Genomic DNA, 22,143 nt, shown 5'->3' with positions numbered 1-22,143 from the left:
TCATTAACGCTAAGTTTATCTTCTTGATCGTTTCAGACGACGAGGACGAGGACAAAGCTCCAAAAAATGGATGGACCAGGTTTTAAGTAACATCATGCACTATAGACATTTGTCACGGCGCTAAACCCATAGTAATGTGTTTATACCGCGTGGTTGCGAAATTCTCATTGAGGCCTATAAAGGCACCGCAAACAGTTCCCCTGCTCCACTTCGCCCAGCCTAAAGAGCATTCCCATCCTTCCTTCCCAAAATATTCCCTCCCAACTTTCCTCCGGATTCCTATGGTGGCTAAGCCGGGGGATTCTAATATCCCAATTGTAGATTTCTCCCGGTGTAGACTGTAGAGTCCTATATATAAAAAAAACCTCAAGTAATATTAGTGGTGGGACAAAACTCTAACTTTGAGGTATTTGGACGTTACATCGTCTCACTGACTCTGTCTTCGAAATAAGGTTAGATTAAATTGAATTGTAAAAATGGGCAGTCATATATAATTAGGTTATGTTTAAACCCATCTATATTTATTTTTTATTCCTTTGAATGACGAGACCAACTTGCCTTTCACCTGATGGTAAGGAATACGATCGCCCATAAACAGTAAAAAACACCATCAATACCTTGAATTACAAAATATTGTTTAGTATTCCACTGCGCTCGTCGTCCTAAGTCATGAGATGTTAAGTCTTATTATGTCCAGTAGTTACATTGGCTACAATGTCCTTCAAACTGGAACACAACAGTGACTACACACTGCTGCTTGGCAGCAGAAATAGACATTGCGGTCGTACCTACCCAGGCGGAAACTCAGATATGATAGTCCATCAGTAAAATTACAGCAATTTCTATTTTAACTTGACTGATTGAATACTTTGAATAAAAAGATAGTAAAAATATTTCTCTTTATTGATTGTTTTTATACAAACTTGTTTTAAGTACTGTGACAATGTAAAAAATAAATTTCGTGATTCCGAAATACTTTTTGTTGCTTTTTGCCCAACACGTTTGGAAACTGTAAAAACAAAATTATTTAAGAGTTAATGTAAAAGACCACTCAAATGATAAATATTTTTTATTCGTCACAACATCTATTAATTTCCTTAAGTAATTATAGAAAGATGCTTCTGTACTCCCTATAAAATGCCTAAAGTAATAACATAAACTCTACAAACGTAATTATAATACAAATTCTCATATTTTGTCGACGTAGTGTACTTAACTGCATATTTGGCACCGAGAACAAACATAAAATACATAGCTTCGGAACGCACCATTATTAAAAAGGTATCAATAAAAGCAATTACGAGTACAGCCATTGAAAAAATCGCACGTATGCGTCGACAAAAAAGTCGCGCGATCACAATTAGCCCGCGTTGACTCGCTAATGGGCGTGAAGCCCCGCCCAGAGGCGTAGGGAGGGCCGCGAGAGTCCGCCGGCGGAGGAGGACGGAGGGCCAGTCGGCTTCGCTATCGCGGACTTAGCGCGCGTTGTGCGCGGCACTCGCGAAAATTCGCGCAAAGCCGCCGGCGACCAGTGCCTTCCGGATTGCATCCCATCAATTAAAATTATACATATCACGTATTTTTCGACTTATATCTACCTATCTTTGTAATGAGAAATTGTGACTGACTGTTCTACGTGGATGTTTATTATTGTGTATAAATAAAAAAATTAAAAACAAAATTAAAAAAATGCATGACTACGACTCGCAGTGACGCACCAACAACAAACAATTCCCTTTAATCTTTTTTTGTTGTGTTCAAAATTTGAAATGAATTACAAACTGAAACTTTTTGGTGTGGCATAAAAATGTTAAAGGAAAACATAAACACGTATCGTATTGATATTTTGAGCATAAGTGATTTGGAAAATGGATTTGACGACTCGCCGAGGAGAGCTGGAGGGAGCAGTGCCGGAGTTGGTGTTATCTATGAACGGATCGGAGCAGGCGTGCCGTGAGATTGTGAACGGGACTGAGGGCGGGTGTGACGTCACAGGGGTGACACCGGAAGTGACCACGTCGAGGAAGACTAACTCGTTCAGTATTCGAAACTTGGTGGGTGGTGAGGATTTGGAACGCACTGCCGACGGCACAGCCAACTCCACAGATGGTGAGTACATCTTTTAAAACTGTTTCAATTACACAATAAAAATTGTTAAAATAAGCGGCCTTTAGTGTGTAACGGAGGTTGTTTCTGTAATTGTTTATATTTTACTTATAGATTATGATTTATTTATGTTAATAATACTATCTAATTATGCAGAACATGGTATAGTTAAACATAAGAACAATAACTGTAAGTTTTTAAAAAAATGTTCAAATAAAAAAATATGTATCTAAAAAAAGAAAATTATTACCAATCAACAAGAGTGTATAAGATAAATAGAAGACGAGTAAATTAAGCTGCAGATTTTGAAATTTGTAGAGTAGGTATTGTTGCGTAATAGTAGGTATGTAGTAACTACCTATATAATTAGCATGAAAATTTACATGAATAATGAAGTTAAAAAGATGGTGCAAAAACTGTATTGATTTATTTCATTGAAGATACACACTGACATAATTAATGAGACCTAATATAGACGGAAATAAAAGTGTTTCTTTTCTACCTACACCTAAAAAGGCTAGGCATAATACGTTATATGTCGATGCCATTAAAGACGCAATAAACTTTTATGACCATATACTATAACCAAGTAGGTACTAGCAGATAACAACGTTTAGTTATCAGATGACCTTTTGTATGCAGATTTCAGTTAATAGACAAACAATAATATGAAGTGTTTATACTTCATGAGACCTGTACAAAAATTTAATATACAGAAGAGAATCAAGTGACTTCATTGTCTCTCCTGATATTAGTACCTTTGTAAAATAAAAGTAATTTTATTTAAAAATAGCTGTGATCGTATCTTTGACAGCGTGGAAGAGTTTTTTCAAAATAAAAGTCGCGCTGTATATTTCCCCGGGATAAAAGAAGCCTAATCATAAGCCAATAATCCTTCATAGTATCTCAAACTAACTCTATATCTAATTTAATCGAAATTAATTTAATATTTTTAAGTATATCGCGTTTATACAGATATATTATTATTTTCTTCCTATGTTTTGAAGACTTTGTAGCCTTAGTACTCCGCTCCGTGACCTAAGTAACCGCGGTAAATCCGTAAAATAGTTTTATTTCAACTCCTGTCTCAGTTTAGCGCACTATAGAGTATCTATATTGCAGCAAAATTTCTTTATTTTGAAAATGGCCGCCTTCTATATTCTCCCGGTTGTTATTTTAATTATTGTTTTCAAACTAAAATTTAAACCATGTTCCAACCTTCCATAATTTATAGAGATCAAGGCGTCGCGTCGGAGGCATCACGTGTAGTGCGCAAATTACATGCGGTAATTATCTTCTAATGACCGCCATATTTCTTTACGACATCTTGGGCCCGAGCGGGAATATGAATGAATGCATTATGGTCATTTGCAGCTTTTACTGGAAGGGTATGTAATCTTATACTTTGATGAATAATTATATACATTGTAAGGGTATTTTGTAGATTTTTTTTGTGAGGTAGCTGCTGGAATGGCAAATAGTGGTCAGCAATAACTATGAACATTGATAAATATATATGTATATAGGTGCAATGTGATGATATTTTGTATAGTTCGATTTTTCATTAGAGGAAGCCATTTTAGGCAAATTGTGGTAACACTAACTATGAATAGTCATAATATTAGGAGTCTTCTTGATGCCTTACTAACTTACAACGATAAAGGAATTTGCGCCCTCCGACTATGATAATAGGCACGTAAACCAGGGTTTCTCATTATGCTTTAGATAACTAGGTATAGAACATTACCACTTAAGAAGTTATTAGTTTAGTTCATAATTTTTAATATATAATAGGGGACCGGCCTGTGTTCGATTTTGTACATTATTCTATATGAAATGGTTGATCATACGAAAAAGAAACCCTCCTGCGAAAACTGCATTAAAATTGGTTAAAAAATGAGCCAGTAATTCATATTTCACATATTACTATGTGCCGAAGTGGGCGCGAAGTGGGGATATCGCTTCATCTCTTTCTTTCGCACGCGTCGTAATGCCCGGTGACGTCACACGTGGGTGTTGCGCCTCTTTTCTGTTTCTTGTTACTTACCCCTTCTACCGAAATTAAAAGACTTATAACTTGTTGATTTACCGGATTTAAATAATTCTTTCTGTGTTATAATTTATATAACGTAAATATTTGATAATAATAAAGAACAAAAATGAGTCCGGTCCCCTATTATTAAGCTCTAAAGTCTCAGGTTCGAATCCCGTCGAGGAAAGTGGAATTGATTTTACTGCTTAGTATCCACCCGGAATATGAAATATTGTGCCCGTTTGGCCATCACATTATAGGTCGGAATACTGGTGAAAACTGGGTGCTCTGCCTACTCTAAGGTTGCCAACCGCACTATAATATATAGTACTGTACTATATTTTGGATCTGCGTACTATATACTGTTGAAGAAATATATAGTACACAAAAATAATACATTTTCAACACTTAAATTTAACAGATAAATTCTTTGTTTAATATAACGACGCACCTTTACTTTAACTTTTGGCTGATGGTATTGCGAGTATGCAAATGCATTATTCTTAAAAAAAATTATAGAAATATATATTTTTTTTGTATTTTCCATAAAATATTATAGTTTTTGATGTAGGCTATATTTTTAGAGCTTATTTTGCTAAATACTGTATTTTACCGACGAAGTGCTAGCAACCCTAGCCTACTCCTTCGGGGTAAAAGGTGGACATGTGGGTGTAATGAATAATGAAGCTATTTTAAGCGCCATTGCGGACATGCGCAGTAGTTATCGTATAGATAACGTATTATTTCAAGGCTAATTATATTAATTAACTTATGCTTGCTAATAATCAAAGCACACATCAGATAATTATTAATCGAATTACAATTTAATTTAATTACCAAGGTTAATGCCTTTTTTCGGGTAGGTATGTAAACACGTAATCGTTGGATTCATTATTCAGCGCTTTGCTATTGTCGTTGACTCTACACTCGACAAAATACAGTATTTTTCAAATTAAAATCAAATATAGCCTTTAATTGTATTGATTTTAGGGTTATTTTTATGTACAGATCTCCGAGTTTTCCTCTGTTTAACAGTAACATAATATATTAAGTGTATTTTGTTGTTAACGGTTTTTTAAACACACTTAACGCTGAAACATAAAACATAATTAAGTAGACTTAAATGCCATATTATTACTTCGTAATTAATGACGTTTGAACTTTATTAAGACATTCAATTTACTCACAAAAGGGAAAAATAAGTTTACACATTGTTATCAGTCGTCCTGTCTAGAAGTTTCGATTACAAATACCAACAATGTCCCCTAACACCCTACGAAAAGAATGGCTAAGTTAAGTACACATAAGTTCATGGAGCATTATCAAATCAGTCAGGTGTAACCGCGAGTAAATACGTAGTAAAATGTTAATGTATTTTTTTTACTTAAAATACAAATGTTACATTTATAGCTTATAAGAATTTTGCGGAGTTAAATGTCTTAATTTTTTTATCCATGCGCGTTAAAGAAACTACACCTGATAAATTTTATAGCAATACATTCTATCTCTATCGAAATATTATATATACACTTATCAGATACAGCCATTATTGACTCCATCATAGTATTCATATGTTCCGCTTTAAAATAGGATGAAAATATGATAATGCGCTTTACCTTTGCACGTACATAAATATAATAAGATTATATTGTGCTATAAAACGATAAATTCTAGAAGGCTCTTGTGTTTTAATGAGCTATTTTATCTTGTTCTGTTACAACTTTGCCTGTTAATGATGCGTTATTTTTTACAATAAACCTTAACTTTACCTTAGCACCAGTCTTCACAAAATGGCGCTTTTAGGGTATATATTTGGTCGTATCTTTATTTGGTCGTATCTTCTATTATATATTTGGTCGTATCTTTATTTGGGCGTATCTTCTAGTATATATTTGGTCGTATCTTTATTTGGTCGTATCTTCTAGTATATATTTGGTCGTATCTTCTATCTGTAGCCGGGAAAATTATAAAAGATATCTAAGTTTTATCTAGATATTATAATAATATCAGCCCTGTATTATATACTGTCCCACTACTGGACAAGGGGCTCCTCTACTACTGAGAGGGATTAAGCCTTAGTCCACCACGCTGGCCTAGTGCGAATTGGTAGACTTCACACACCCTCAAAATTTCCATAGAGAACTTCTCAAGTTTGCAGGTTTCCTCACGATGTTTTCTTACACCGTTTAAGCAAGCGATAATTCACAAAGGATGCACACATAATTTTTAGAAAAGTCAGAGATATATGCCCTTGGGAACCTGTGGACATTTCGTCTTGGCATTCCGTTTCACACCCAACTAGGCTATCGCAGCTATATAGCTTTAAAAATCAAAAAATCCCCGAGAGAATTTAGCATAACATCTTAAAATAATCAGACATTCATCATTTTCCTGTATCCAAAATTGTCAATCTTAATAATCATATTTCAAAAATAATTTAATACAACTAATCACGTAAAATAAAACCTGTCATCTAATTATGATCGCTATTATATTTATTACGCATATATTACGGGCCATAAACAATCTTGTCTGTGATGACATCATGCGAATGACCTATTACAGTGTTACCAGTTAAGTTGTAAAGTGTGGGAGCAAAGGAGTTACCAATTGGCGGCCATTTTATTAATCGTAGCAATTTATTTTAAATTATTCATTATATGGTATATAAAAAATATATAATTACTAAGTGTTTAGTACGAGGTTTATTTGTTTAAATTGTTTTTGTTGGGTATAATTTGATTGATTTTTACTGCAATAAGTTATTTATTTTTTAATTGATTAAAGTATTGCAATAAAACGATTTTTTGGGGTTTATCACGGTTTTTTAATTAATTTCCTCCAGTAGTTTCAAATATTCTGTAGTCTTCATAAAAACCACGATAAAATCCGAAAAATAGTTTTATTTCAATTTCTAACATTCGCGTAAACATAAGAAATTATTATGATAATAGTATGTTTGAAACCATAGTATTGTGATCGACAACAGATTAAAAGCAAGGAGCCCTTCAATTAGAACATGTCAAAGGAATACAGATAAGCTATTCAAACATTGTAGTAAAAAAAAATGCAAAGTCTGTTTTAATTCTACTAAATATCCTCCCAGGAATGTGAGATACCCTTTTAGACTTGTAACCTGTTATTACATCTCTCCTATTAATTTAATTGCAATAAATGCCGAATATTCTTTAATTTAAACTACAAGAAATGTTTTAAACATTATTATTTACATCACTGTTCTTATAAATTAAGTGCAATAAACGCTCAATATTTTTAAATTCAAACAAAATATATTTTCAACAACATTATATTTAATAATCAAAAACAAAAATAATTGCTTAACCCTACAAATTCCCTATACATTGACGCGGTTTATTAGTTTGATTGACACCAATCAAATCACAGAGTCGTTGGCACGTATACTTAGCTGATTTTATTGTGTTTTTATGGCACAAGCAATGACTATAAACGGTACAATGTTGACGACAATTAAAATAATTTGCTCTGTACATCTACAGTACTTATTAGGTGGTAATAAATGGGTTTTATGGCATTCTAAGTAATTATTGCGTTCTGATGAATTGTAAGGGTATGTGATGATGAAGTTAGCTTGTTAAAATGTATCTCATGTTTAAATGCGCACACAGCTTTTATCGCCACAGAAAGCAGAGGCCCAACTGGTGCAGTCACTTTTCTGTCTGTATTCCGTCCCATGATGTGATAGGTGGCGGCTTATTGCCATATCGGACACAAATTTCAGATTTGGGGCTGACACTAAATAGAAAAACTCAGTATAATTTGGCCCGATCCGTTATCAAACCTGAAACTTTAGCACTGCAGTCATAGTGTAACACAACTACGCGAACGAGGCAGTTTGCTTGAATGATTGAGGATTAATGTGGTATTTTGACACAAATGTATGTATTATTGCTAACAATAAGCAGAAAATAATAGATATGGAATGAATATAATTATATACGAAAGGGTTAGTTAAGTTTTGTTCCTGATAGCACAGCATACGAAAACTAATTTTGTCATAGAGTTATTGATTGCATTTATAAAAGGCGTAGAAAGCATGTTACCTTATTTAAAAGAAATTCTATCGGTTTCTTATTTCTTCGGAAACCTAGGGTCATGAATAGAGAGTTGCTTATTTATTATCAAAAGAATAATATTTGTTTCTTGAATTAGTGTAAGAAAACCTAGGACATGAATCGAGAGCTCCTAATTTACTTCCAAAACATTTTTTTTTTAAAACTCATCATAAGTCGAAATGCGCGGTTGATATCCCAAAAACTTATCACGACACAAATATTAATATAAAATATCTTGCTACATTTTCTCACTAACCTTATCTAAACTTAAGGCAAAACAACTCAATTAAAAACTCAATATTACTCACAACTCACAATCCTTAATTTTTTATTAATAAGTACAACATAGATAACGTCACAATCGGGACATCGGGTTTTTGCGTACATATAATAAGTATTACTGCATACTAAACCAACATTTATATTTCAGTGAAAAAATATATTAACCGCTTAATTAATTATGGTACGCAAAAGGAAGGTAGTTCTACAAAATGCCAGCTGACGCGACACCTTTGAACAGCTGATCTGGAGTTAGGGGTCTGTGTCTAATAATGGTGAACCAATTATATTTAGCCACCGAGAGACGTATTATACAGGGTGATGTTGATATTGCGTTAATAAATGAAACCAGAAAAATTTACCTCTGCTAAAATTGTCTCAAAACTCATCCATGAATAACGAATATTTTAACCAGAAATCACAGCTTTAATTTTCTGATGTTTTGATTATTTTATAGTCTGGTGTATTTTTCACTGAAAGTATGATGCTGCTGCGACAAATTCTCTTCGAGTAGTGGCATTAGGGCATGTGAAATTAAAGTTACTTTACATTGATATTTATTTTGTTGTAACTTTACTATTTTTTATTTTACATCTACGATTCGAGTAACACATTGCAAAGTGTTATTTTCAAGATAACAAAGGTTTCTTTTGATAATGCAATGTCAAAATGAGTCTGATACATGATTTACAATAAATTGAAGTAGAATCACACTATATATGGTTTTAAGCTATATGGCCGCTGTAAAGTATAAACATATTCATCTATACCATCAAATAACTGGCTCATGTTGATAATATTTTCTTAGTCCTGGTTTTTCTAATAGTTTTGTAGTACAACTACTGGCTGTCCTAAATAAATAAATAAATATGTATTCGATAATGGGCGATTTGTTTGATCTTAAAGAATAGAAATTTTAAAGTAAAACTTAAACATAAAAAAATAATTAAGCAATATTTCTTTGCTTACGCTGTCAAACTGTAATTCTGTTATTATTTATTTTGTATTTCATTATTGAAAATTACGCACCCGATTTAAAATGCATAATACACTTTATCCAGCATTTTAATTTACTATAATACGGAACCATTTATATTTATTTGACGCACGATTAACTTTTTTATAATTTTAAACAAATATTATGTTTTCATTCCAAGGGATGAATTGAAAAAACCCGATAATGAGAAGATGTAGAGCGCGCCAGTAAACCGTGCTGTTTTGTTCAAGTTACATATGCCTTACGAAACATTATCGCAAAGTAAATACAAGTAGAAAATTAGATAAAGAGAGATCGGAAAAGGTCTATTCAGTCAGGAAAAGGGAGATTGGAGGATGTCTGTATTCAGCAGTGGACTTGCAAGGGCAGAAGAAGAAGAATATAAAAAAAGTAATTTTAACAATATTTCTTATATATGTAGATACGAGCATTATCCTTACATACTATAAAACAAAGTCCACGACCGCGTCTACCTGAACGCGAGAAATATAGTGGAATTTTTATCCTGGAAAATTTGTTTCTTTTATTTGAATTAATTCCTATAACTTCTCTTCAATTATGAAAAATTCATCACTAATAAAGTGTCAAAAATGTAATAGAATATTTTGTCATGACAACAGACTCAACGAGAAGCCAAGATATTATTCGGAAAATACAATAATATTTTACTAAGATAGTCAAGCCAAAGACCGGTCTTGTGTCCATATTTATCTACATATAAGAGCGGCTTGAATACAGGATAATAACAATCATTATTCTATATCCGAGCTAATAGGTTAAATAACAAAATAATACCCAAACTGAAACTGAACCTAACACCTGATTAATTATAACTAATACATGCTGTCTTTAGACCAAAATGATTAAGATGACTCGATAATCTCTACTATTCTTCTATGAAGAGTATTAGACATCAACGCGATTCAAATGCCTAATTTTTTACATTAGTAGTGTATTGTTAGAGCTATCCGGAATTACATATTTATGTATACATACAGTATACACTCAGTTTATGTACTACAACTACTCTACATCAATTTCTTCTACTACTTATGATTATTTAAGACTCTATGCTTTTACTTATCCCTTTTCTTTTCTAATATGTGTAGTTTTTAAGTAATAATTACCAATCTTTATAAGGCAAATTAATAAAAACCTGAACAATGATTTAATGATATTAAATACATGAAATTTGCGGTACGATATTAATTATTGACACATTCATAAATCGATCTAACGTTTAAAAAACCGCAGTAACACCACACCCTAAGTAACACATGACCACCCACAGACAAACCGCTCCATATAAATTGTTGTTTACGACACACGTATTGTGAATGCGGTTTATTGTCCAACACTGGATCCACTACTGAACACTGTCAATAAAGTGGTACAATTTGTATTTTAATGTGTTATTTAAATATCTAGAAAATACTATACATTTCTTAACGTTTCATATATTTAGAGATAGGTCGTGTGGGGTTTTTGCTTTCAATGAAATGCGAATATGTTGTTTTGTAGGTATAAATCCCTTAGAATATATTTTATTAGACAGCGATCAAACGAGAAAATTTTAAAATTCATCATTCGAAAACATTGCTAACGTTCAAGAAAATTAAAAAGTTTTTGATCTTTGGGACCTCTGGTGATTCCGCTAGTCATATGTATGGTTAAATCAAAGCTGCTACATCTTTAGCTTATCCAGAAGAGACTACCATGACTGTAGTCAGCTATTTGTGGGACTAAACTGATTGGAAATTCTAAATACAGCTGAAAATCAGTGCTGATTAACAGCGCATACTGAGCTGGTAACCCTTCAATCACACATATAACAGATTTGTCGTATGCCTAATATTGTTAACTGTATTTATTTATTTCCCAACTTCTTCGTTATTTACAATATGTTTGGTTTTGCCTTAAACGTCTCACACTAGGCTAAACCTGTATCGTTTAAGGCAAAACCATCTCATCTTTTTATACTTTTATTTTTGTTGTTTTAAAGTGTGTAGAAATAAATAACAAATGGTTTAAATCCCTACCTACCTCTATAGGGTACAGGTGTGATGCCACAGCGCAATAGCAGTTGCAATTAATGTATAATAAAATTCACCGTCGATTTTTATAGCCTTTAAAGTTAAAACGTAATTTATTTGTTACAAATGTTATTCAGTACATAATTACGGTGTTGGTTAAAATAAAAAGCATTCCTTTATCGGAAAGAAAGTATCTACTTTCCTATTCCATTAGACTTTCAAAAGCAATTAATATCTATGCACGCTTTGTAATTTAATCCTTTATGCTATAAAATTCTCTTTGACATGCCGTAATTAGCTTATATTAGTATGTAAACGCAGTCCTTTCCTGGCATTTTAATAAACAATTGTTTTTTTTTTGTATGGAGTTTTTTTTCTTTGGAAATAAAATAATGAAGCTGATATTAGTTGTCAGTATTCTCGTACTTCTAACATTGTTATAGACAACAGAGGAAGTGATATACCTTAAAAGATTTTCTTTTTTTAAGCTGGTGAGATAGCACTAAATGTACCCAAAGGATTTAATAAAGATCATCTTATACGTGGTGAAAGCCCTATCATACTATCTATGTTTCGGGGTCATACGAAACATAAGACTGTATGGAATAATTCTTGAAGCTCTCAAGGACCCCATTGGATCTCTCGTCAATTAAGAGTATATATTTTGGACTCCCCAGTACTTACAATGAGGTCCAATATAGCGACTTAACTAATTTTAAATAAGTGAGGAATGCTTTTGAACAATTAAAAGATGTTCAAAAACTTCGACATACCTACTTTCAAACTGTGATGAGACTTAGGTCTCAGCAGTCCGATCCACTGAGATTTCACTCGCATTAGATTATGACGTTTGGAATATAGTTCGAAAGTAGTACATTTTAAAGAGTTCAGATGAAGAACACTGTCGCTTAACCCGTCTATTTTTTATTTGGCACCAACAATTGTTTACACCAATAAATATTAAAATTATATTATTTGCTGGCAGTAGGATATATTTTATATCAGTTCGGATAACGACCACCGTACACAAAGGGTTAAAACCCGCCATAGTGGCCCACGTAAGTGTGTCGCGTTTCGCGATCAGCCTGTGTGTGGGTGTTTCCATAATTGTTCCGACTGTAGAGGGGTAATCATCTTTCGTCAGTCGACACTCTCTTGGACCCCACTTCACTTACCATCAAGTGAAGCAGGTCTTCTGATGTCGTAGATTCCAAAGGAGTCATTTAGCATGTGGGGGCATTTTAGCCCCCTTCAATTGGAGAGGTGCCGCAATGCGGTATCGCGCTGGGACGGTTCCGAGCAGCTATCTTAGTGCAACAAGATACCCCGGGGCCGTCCCGTATGCGCCGAAGAATGCAACCGCGGGTTTTGGTTGGTATGCCGGTGTAGGGTATACAAGGGTTAGGGACTCGGTCCAGTGCTCACTCGGATGATGTTATACTCCCGAGTGTCGACATTAGTCCGTAAGACCGGTGAAACCAACATAACCATTCCACTGACCCTTTAAGTGGTGGTAGCGATAACGCGTTTTTACCCGCGAAAAAAAAAAAAGCTCATTTTGCCGGAACCGTACAAAAACAACTACAACCATAAAAAGACTTATCATAGTTTTTGCGAATCTGACATAGACTGAATTCACACTTAGGACCTTCCTTCTTAATAGTAGTTACAAAGGTGTGACAGACTAAGTCTAATGACGAAGGATGTCACTTCAGACCTGTTCCAAAGCCAACTCTTAAATAATAACTTATAAATACCGCAACTAATAGTTGTTAACGTTTATTTTCGATGCCTATTTATACGTTTAAGGTACGCAGGTGTCTACTGAAATGAATATTGTGTACGCGTTGTATGTTGTTTGCAAAATATGAATATGGACATTATGCGAAGTTCCCATTATGAAATGTGAATATTTATAAAAATATTCTTATCTTAGCACCTTTTAAATTTAAGTATTTAAATAAATTTCTTCCTATATCCTTTATCATCCCTTAAACTTATCTTTTTGGACTTAGCATGTAATTATTTTTAGAACCGGTAAAATCCTCCTACATCATTCCTTGACTAAGGCCAATAAGTTAAAAAAAATAAGTTTTTTGGACTTAGTGGAAATAGTCTAAAAAAAAATATGGAACTCTGGTTCAAATTTCAGGTTCAATTTGCGATTTACGTAAATGAAAATTTAAATGTTCCAAATATCCTTTCGAATCAGCCATTTAACAAAATGACTGGCTTAATTTACATTGACATTTGCCTAATGTCAATGTAACATGACTAGTTATATTTTATCACTCGCGCGTTTATTTATAACCGTATTTGCCAACTTTGTAATGTAGAAGGTGCAGAATTAATTAACTGCATCTATATTAATTATAATACTTATAATAGTATTCGTTGATTGTTTTATGTTGAACATAAATCGACAATGACGATGTTTACGCAGTAAATTTTCCAAAATTATAGTTGTAAAGTTTCTTAGAACCTGTTGTCAACCGACTATGACATGTTAGTTCCTAGTTAAATGACAGGCTTACAGCACAAATTGTTCAAGATACTAACGTTGTGGTATATACCTATAGTGCTCATAGAACAAATAACTATTTTCCTGTATGCTGTGATACCTAAGCATCTGCACGAATTTTAATATTTATTTCTTGGAATCTGTCATGTATGATTTTTCTTCAAATGCATCAAAAAGGGTAACGTGTTTCACAATTAGGGTATCGGCGGAGGCGGGGGCGAGTTTCCGCTATTTGATACGTAGCTTGCCCAGATAGTACAATGGTGCAAGTTGTGGTCTACAAATAAAGAAAATTGAGAGGAGAGTTGGAAAGAAATTTAGGGGAGGGTAGGGTGGGGTAAGAATAAGATCATTCTTTTAGAATGGGCGAAGGGAAGAAGGAAGGAAATGATCACGAGCCCTTATAGGCTTTAATGTGTATTCAACAAAGATGTATACACACTAAACTGTGTGCCTAAAGCCGCGACAAATATTCCCCCGGACATGGGCGTGTATTCGGTGTGGAGACCGAACGCACATGAACTGTTGTGAGGAGATATCATGTATGTTTGAAATTAATAATTTAGAATAAAACAAATTTCGCAAACTCGACAAACTACTGATGATGGTTGGTCTCTCGTATACGAGGGTCCAACTGGGTTGGTATCACCTCAATATCTATTTCTGCCTCCAAGTACCAGTACGTATACCCACCTGTACTGTACCTATTGTAGTGTACCTTGTTGTTGTTTGCAGGCATTGTAGCCAGATTAGTTACTAGGTATCATGATACTTATATCTGTATGTCTCAGGATGCCATGCAGTACGTTATAATTTAAAATTCTGCGTGATGTTGTTACTGTTTATAGGCGGAGTCACTTACAATCAGGTAAACGGCATACTCGTCTCATCATTCAAATGTCTAAAAAAACTAAATAATACCTTATGCTGCGACTAAATTAAATTGCGACCACTTTTTCAGCATCAAACGCCAAAGGTTAAAATTGATATAGAAAAAATCTATATCTCACAATAAATTCGATTCTTAGAAAATATAACATAACGCCTCTTGTTAAACTTTTTTTAAATGTTAAGTGAAATCAATTAATTTATCAGATACAGGAATAACTTGTATATGGTATGTCACAGGAATGTCTTATAAAACAAAGATATCCAATTTATTTTATAAGTGTAATGGACATCGAAAGAAAAGCACTAATGAATCATCTATGGACTCTAAGAATTTGCACTTTTGGCTTTTTATAATTTACAAGACTATACAATTAATTTATATGCCTTATATAACTGAAATTAATTAGTCATTTTTCTTTATAATTTTTCACGTGGCGCGAGCGCTCCATTTAAAGTAAACGAGTAATAGGTTAGTTCTTAGAATAAATTTCTAGTATGGATTAAGACAGTAATTTTCATAAACAATAATTCAATATGGCCAGGCAAATTAGAGCTATAATTACATAGAAACGGTATTTATAATGAAAAGAAATCTCGTGTCTGGTTACATTGGCTGGAACGCCTGCATTTAGTATTTATTAACGATAGCATCGTGTAATCGAAAAACTCGCACCTTGCGTAATTCCATTGTTTGAAAATGTATCGGTTGCATCTAATTTATTATAAAATTCATGTTTTAATGTTGCACACCCCTGCGATGTTATTTGCAATAATTTTTATAATGCACGCAAAGTTCAAAATAAGTTGTATTGTAGTGTATTGTTACAAAGGCCGTATTATATGCAATTTTACGGTATAATTATTATCGGTTTTTGTAATAATACGTAATCGTTCAGCATAATTTGATACTTGTCTAATGCTTTAAAAAAGTAGTAAATTTAGATTACTATTTTGCGTTTACTTGACTGTATTTAATCTTACGACTGCCTAGGTGACGTTGTTGTAAAGCGTACGCAGTATGAGTACGTCTACTGCGCTAAAGTCCTGGGTTCAAATCCCGGGTCGGGCGTAAAATAAATGTAACAGGGACTTTCCATGTTAAAAAAATACTTAATCCAGCTCAGAGTCAAGAAGTTGGCGGTGTGATTCCACCGTGCCTCCGAAAGCACGTAAAACCATTGTTCCTGCACCTGATCTCTCTCCGATCATGTCGGATCGCCGTCTCACCCGACTATTAGAGTGAATGTACAAAGAGTGCAGTGTCTTATGCACACACTTGTGCACTATAATATCTCCTGCGTACCTGGCTGACCTCCCATTAAGATTGGCCGCCGTGGCCGAAATTCGGCTAAGAGGGCTGATCTAATCTTATTTTATTATCAAACTACACATAAACATTAAGAAGCCACAGAAATAATATAATGGATCGTTTTGAATTAAATTTTCCATAATTTTAATAACCTAAATCATTATTCTATTTACTAGACCCTATTTTTCTCCTTTTTGTAAATCCATTCTATGGTTGACTGGAAGGTATTGCCTAGAATGATAAGACCACCTTTTGTGTTTATTGTTTTCGTTTATTTTTTTTTAAATTGTTACACTCGTGTCCAAAAAAGAGTGAATAAATAAATGAATATTAATATCATGCTACTAATAATAGATAGTTCTACATCGTATCTTCCAGGAAGTGTGTTGGCAAATAAATTGCAATTAATTGTAACCTTTATCGTACAATTCTAGTGTATTTATTAATTTAGATTATAATTACTCTTGAATCAACCTTCTTAGAAGCAAATTACAACTGAATTAATATATGAACTTTACTTTAAAAACTAATTGATGACTTGAAACGTTTCTATAAAATGTGTTTTATTTTTCATTAGCCTTTAAAATATCTTCTATTAAATAATGAAATTGCATTCTTTTAAAATGTTTATCGTAAAATAATTGTGCAATAAAAGTAATAGAAGGACTGAATCTAAAAAAATATAATAATATCAGTCCTTTAGTATATATAAAGTCGCCTCTACTACTGAAAGAGATTAGGCCTTCGTCCACCACGCTGGCCTAGTGCAGATTGATAGACTTCACACACCCTCAAAACTCCTATAGAGAATTTCTCAATGATGCAGGTTTTTTCCTAACGTTGTCCTTCACCGTTAAAGTGAGTGGATAAATCACAAAGAAGGAACAAATAATTCCAGAAAAGTCAGAGTTATGCCCTTGTGTTTTGAATTTGTCATTCCAACATTCATATCGGCAATCAGTTCCATACCAAACTAGGCTATCGCCGCTTAAATAATATATATAAATATATTTCTGAAATATGTAGATTGTTGTTAACCACTTTACTGTAACTAACATTTCGCAGAAAAGATAAAATATAAAAGAAGCTGCTTCTAAAATACAAAATAAATAAAGTTAATTCAGTTGATATTATCTTCAACTTCATATCATCTGATCAAAATAAAAAAATCCAAAAGTATATTTATGACCTTGACCTCACAAAACTCTTGTCTTATAAGAATTATAAAACACTTGTATAGCCTCTAAAAACTATTCGCAAAACAGTCGGACCGGAGATTGAACCCATGGCTTCTCACTTATCACTCACACCCCACGGAGGCTGTCAATTACTTTGAGTTACGAAGCCTTTAAAACCATGTGGCATTCGTCTACCACATTAACCACTAAATAAATCTATTCCAACAACCCAGTAATTATCGTATAATTTACCGTCCAGTCGAAAACATTCCAAAAATGCCAAACATCCGAAGCGTAATTTTAAAAACAAACCTTTTGATATTCAGAAATCTCGACTCTAAATAAAGTGCTGATAGCTTAACAAATGACTTATGTTTCTGGAATTTAAAGTAATGATGCGGGCGCAAGGAAATTGAACCTTATGCTGTACGTAATAAGGGCGATTATAGGTTGTGTTTTATCTCCTTAAAGTGGAGGGTGACATGGATATAAAAGGATTTAAAAGTGAGAGTTATCACGGCGAGCCATTTGGAGCGCACGCGCGGGCCCACAAAACAAAAAAAGGGAAAAGGCACACTCGTAAAAATAATGCTGTCTGGTCAATGCTTGATGTGACGACTCCTGTCCTATTTACCACTCGCTGATAACAATTGAAAGGATTTGAGTGTAATCACGGTTTGAGTATGTCGGATAAAGTGTTTACGTAAACTACATGGGTTATCATGGAGTAGGGATATCATAACGTCGTATAAGGAATGGCATTATTTCCATTATGTAAAATAAAAATAAACGTACTTTTTATGCCTTCCCATTCTTTAGATCTTTTATTTTTGCATGCCTACGACCACTGGGCGAGATGGGCGGATAAATTGTGACTACATTTTCTTAATATGGAAATACCAGAGAACGAAGTTTTATGCAAAATTTCAGAATTTGAGTACATTTTCTAGTATAACATTATACGCCTTCCTTGTAAGAGGAAAACTGTTAAAAATCTCAGCTCCGGGAGTTAGGAAAGAATATATAAATTTACTTTAGTACCATACCTAACCGACTTTAAATTATAATTGAAAATAACCAGACCCAGTTTGACATATCGACAAAATCTCCAAAGTGACCTTTAGAGCTTAAAAGCACCTTAGATACTAATTAACCAAAGTGCAAGTCTTCTAATCCACTACATCTAAATAAACCAGCCTTGCAGGAGCCATAGGTGAAATTCTTCGAAAGGGAACCCGACACAACATATAGGTATTACAAATGTAAATGCGGTCTGCAAATCGTTCGTGTGATCAATAGGTCCTATATAAATTACGAAAGAGAAGCTGGCAGGATTCGGATGGACCCTTCGCACTGCAGCCTTGTATTATATACTGTCCCACTGGTGGGCACGGGCCTCCTCTAATAATGAAAGCCTCTACCAATAAAAGGGTTCAAGCCCTTTGCATTTAATATCTCAGTCTCATCACTACATCGACAATTTTCCAGCTACTACACAGATACACACACATCATCAAGCATTTATTCCCGAAGGCGTATGTAGAGGCGCAATCAGGGCGCCCACTTTTCGCCAAGGATGTTCCGTCCCAAGATGTGATAGAGGGCGAGCCTATCACTATATCGGGCACGATCGAGACTCCGGGCTGATACTGGCAGAAAAACCCAAAAATATCATTTTTCCCGAATTAGAACCCAGGACCTCAGAGCGCTGCCGTACCACGCATGGAGTACAACTACGCCTCCAAGTCATAGATACAACCACAGATAAGCTGGAAATATAATAAAACAAACAGCTCTGTGGGTAATTTGCTAGCTAATGACGCGTCTTATCTTACTAATTAAAATCCTATTTGGCACAAGCTTTTGCGCCGGAGATTGCGATCTCGCAATTGTTGTAGTTATCTCGTGGAGTTGTCATACTATACACTTAGCTCTGTGGTAATTAAAGATGTTAATTTGTTTTGTTGCTTTTATAGAATACTGGAGACGATTGTCGGCTAAATTTGGTTAAAGAAAATAATACTTGAGACAGATATTATTCCAAATAAATATGGTGATGTGAATATTCGCTGGTGATAAGATTTTATATCCGCCCGAATAGGAACTACCCTACACAAGGTGTTAAAACCAGCCATAGTGACCAACGTAAGTGTATCGTATTCCGGGATTAGCCTGTATCAATGTGTATATCCAGTTCCAACAGGCCAGCATAATTATGTCAACTGTCTAGGGGTAATCAACTCTCGTTAGTCGACATTCGATTGGACCCATTCCTTACCATCACGTGCAATGGAATAACTTTGCTGTACTTTCCTGTACCCGTATAAAAAAAAAGGTCGTTAAGTCAATAGTTATGCTTTTTTAAATTAGGTTCAATAATAGAATATCAGCCCTGTATTAAATACTGTCCCACTGTTGGGTATGGGCCTCCTCTACTACTGAGAGGGATTAGGCGTTAGTCCATCACGCTGGCCTAGTGCGGATTGGTAGACTTCACACACCCTCGAAAATTCCTATAAAGAATTTCTCAGGTATGCAGATTTCCTCACGATGTTTTTCTTCACCGTTAAAACAAGCGATAATTCAGAGGTGTGTGCCCTTGGGATTTGAACCTGCCGACATTCGTCTCGGCAGTCCATTCCATAACCAACTAGTCTATCGCCGCTTACTTACTAGGTTCAAAAATATAGAAAAATGTACTGATTCCAAATATAAATAAAACTCAATGTCCCAAAATAAATGCTTAAACATAGTTGGGATCTAAAATATACTAGAAAAGCCACTGAACAGCTAAGGCAGTCCTATACGGCACGATACAAAAAAAAAAAATAATAAATAATATATTAATAATATCAGCTCTATATTACATACCTATACACTATTAAGCACAGGCCTTTACGACTAAGAGGGTTTAGATCTTAGTCCACCACGCTGGCCTAATGCAGAATGGCAGACTTGAGATACCATCAAAATTCTTATAGAAAACTTCTCAGATATTCAGGTTTCGTCACGTATTCCGACACCGTTAAAGCAAGAGATAATTTACAAAGAATACACACATTACCCGTTCCATTGCCAACTAGGTTATCGCCGCATATCAATATATTTCATAAATAATGGTTAATTAAGGTTTACCATTCTTGCTATGTTATGATCCATATAGGTAACCTGTCACTGAAGCGCGCCAACTAAATCATTAATTGAAAAAAAATTACAACCAGTTTGAAATTCTTTGTCACACCAGAAAAAAGGTAAATTATGACACCGTACCATAATATTATGGTAATTGGCCCATAGGTTCTAAGTATAGGAGACACATGGCGTAATGTGCGTGGCACAAAGGGTTGTGTTCTCCTTTTATCGCGTACTAAATTGATTTTTATTATAGGTGTAGGTTAGGGTGCGGTTTATATACGTGTTATTATTTGATACTTTGTCTCTTCTATTGTTATTTCAGGTTGTTATATTAGTAAATAAGATCAAGGGGCCCTATTCCATCTATAGGGATGAATTAGGGGCATTCTATTCGAAGGACAGCTTTGATAGCCGTATAGATAAGAGAGTCAGAAAATCACCTATTTTCCTATACGGCTATAAAGCTGTCATTTGATTAGAATTCCCGTAATTGCAAAAGGATGTATTTTTTTAATAAAATAAAATAGTTTATTTTTCACGTAGGCGAACAAAGTTGCATTTATGATACGTCAATACAATGTATAAGAATACTTATTATTTCTAAATAACACTTACGATTACTTATACATGGTCATTTTGATACTGCGTATCTAAATGAAACCACATATTTATTTAATTGGAAATAACACTTTACGATGAGTTACATGAGTCGTACATGTAAAATAAAAACTGTAAGTTTCGAACAAAATAAATATTAATAAAAAGTAAATTAAATTTTATGCGCCCTAATGCCACTACTGCTGCTCTAAGAGAATTCGTCACAGCGGCAATATTATACTTTTAGTCAGAAATATACCCAAGCACACGCCATATTCTCATTAAACTACAAAATGATCAAAAAATCAGAAAACTAAAACCAAGATTTTTGGTGAAAATATTCATTATTAATGGAAGATTTTGGCGCAATGTCAGCAAAAGTGAAGACGAATATGTGGTTTCATTTAGTAACGCAATTTCAAAATGACCCTGTATAAGTACGGATATTTTAAATTCGCTCCAATTGACGTAATAAGGCCCCTTGACCATCCTAGCTGTTGCTCGAAAGTTCGCCATTGTTAAAGAGTTTTTCCGGGATTTAAAGTCTTGTTTTTTATTTTCCCAGGATACAAAATAGTTTATGTCCTTTCTAGGTTATTAAATATCTGCATAGAAAATTTCATCGCGATCCATTAGTTTTTGAATTGATCGCGTTTAGACCAACAGACGTACCGAGGGATTTTGTATATTATGCAAAAAGATGCAATCGTTCCAAAATTCTATTTCACATAAGCGCGAGAATTTTTTAGCCTCAACTATCATCTGTCCATCATTCAAATATGTATAAGATTTTTCTGATCAAATTTAAATTTGTCGCTCTATTACCTTCAATAAATATTCAAAATGGTGTCTTTCACAAAATGCTTTTTATAACTAGTTTTTATAGTTTATCATAACTCGGCCTATACTTTGACAATACAGCTATTGTATATTAAAAAGCGAGCAATTTAAACAGAAAATAAAACATTATA

General features: G+C 34.0%; 1 protein-coding gene across 1 annotated transcript in view; it reads left to right on the top strand.

Moving 5' to 3' along the window:
• Positions 1-1,455: 1,455 nt before the first annotated feature.
• The window catches only part of LOC115456305 (homeobox protein aristaless), a 110,235-nt gene continuing 89,547 nt past the window's right edge, over positions 1,456-22,143 (top strand). Inside the window, exon 1 of the mRNA XM_037442080.1 lies at positions 1,456-2,109. Within this exon, the coding sequence (XP_037297977.1) occupies positions 1,869-2,109 (241 nt within the window). The 5' untranslated portion in view covers positions 1,456-1,868. The remainder of the gene's footprint in view (positions 2,110-22,143) is intronic.

The sequence above is a fragment of the Manduca sexta genome, chromosome 23 (assembly GCF_014839805.1).
Source record: "Manduca sexta isolate Smith_Timp_Sample1 chromosome 23, JHU_Msex_v1.0, whole genome shotgun sequence".
Classification (NCBI taxonomy): domain Eukaryota; kingdom Metazoa; phylum Arthropoda; class Insecta; order Lepidoptera; family Sphingidae; genus Manduca; species Manduca sexta.
Note: the sequence above shows the minus strand (reverse complement) of the source record. Positions and strands in the feature narration are given on the sequence as shown.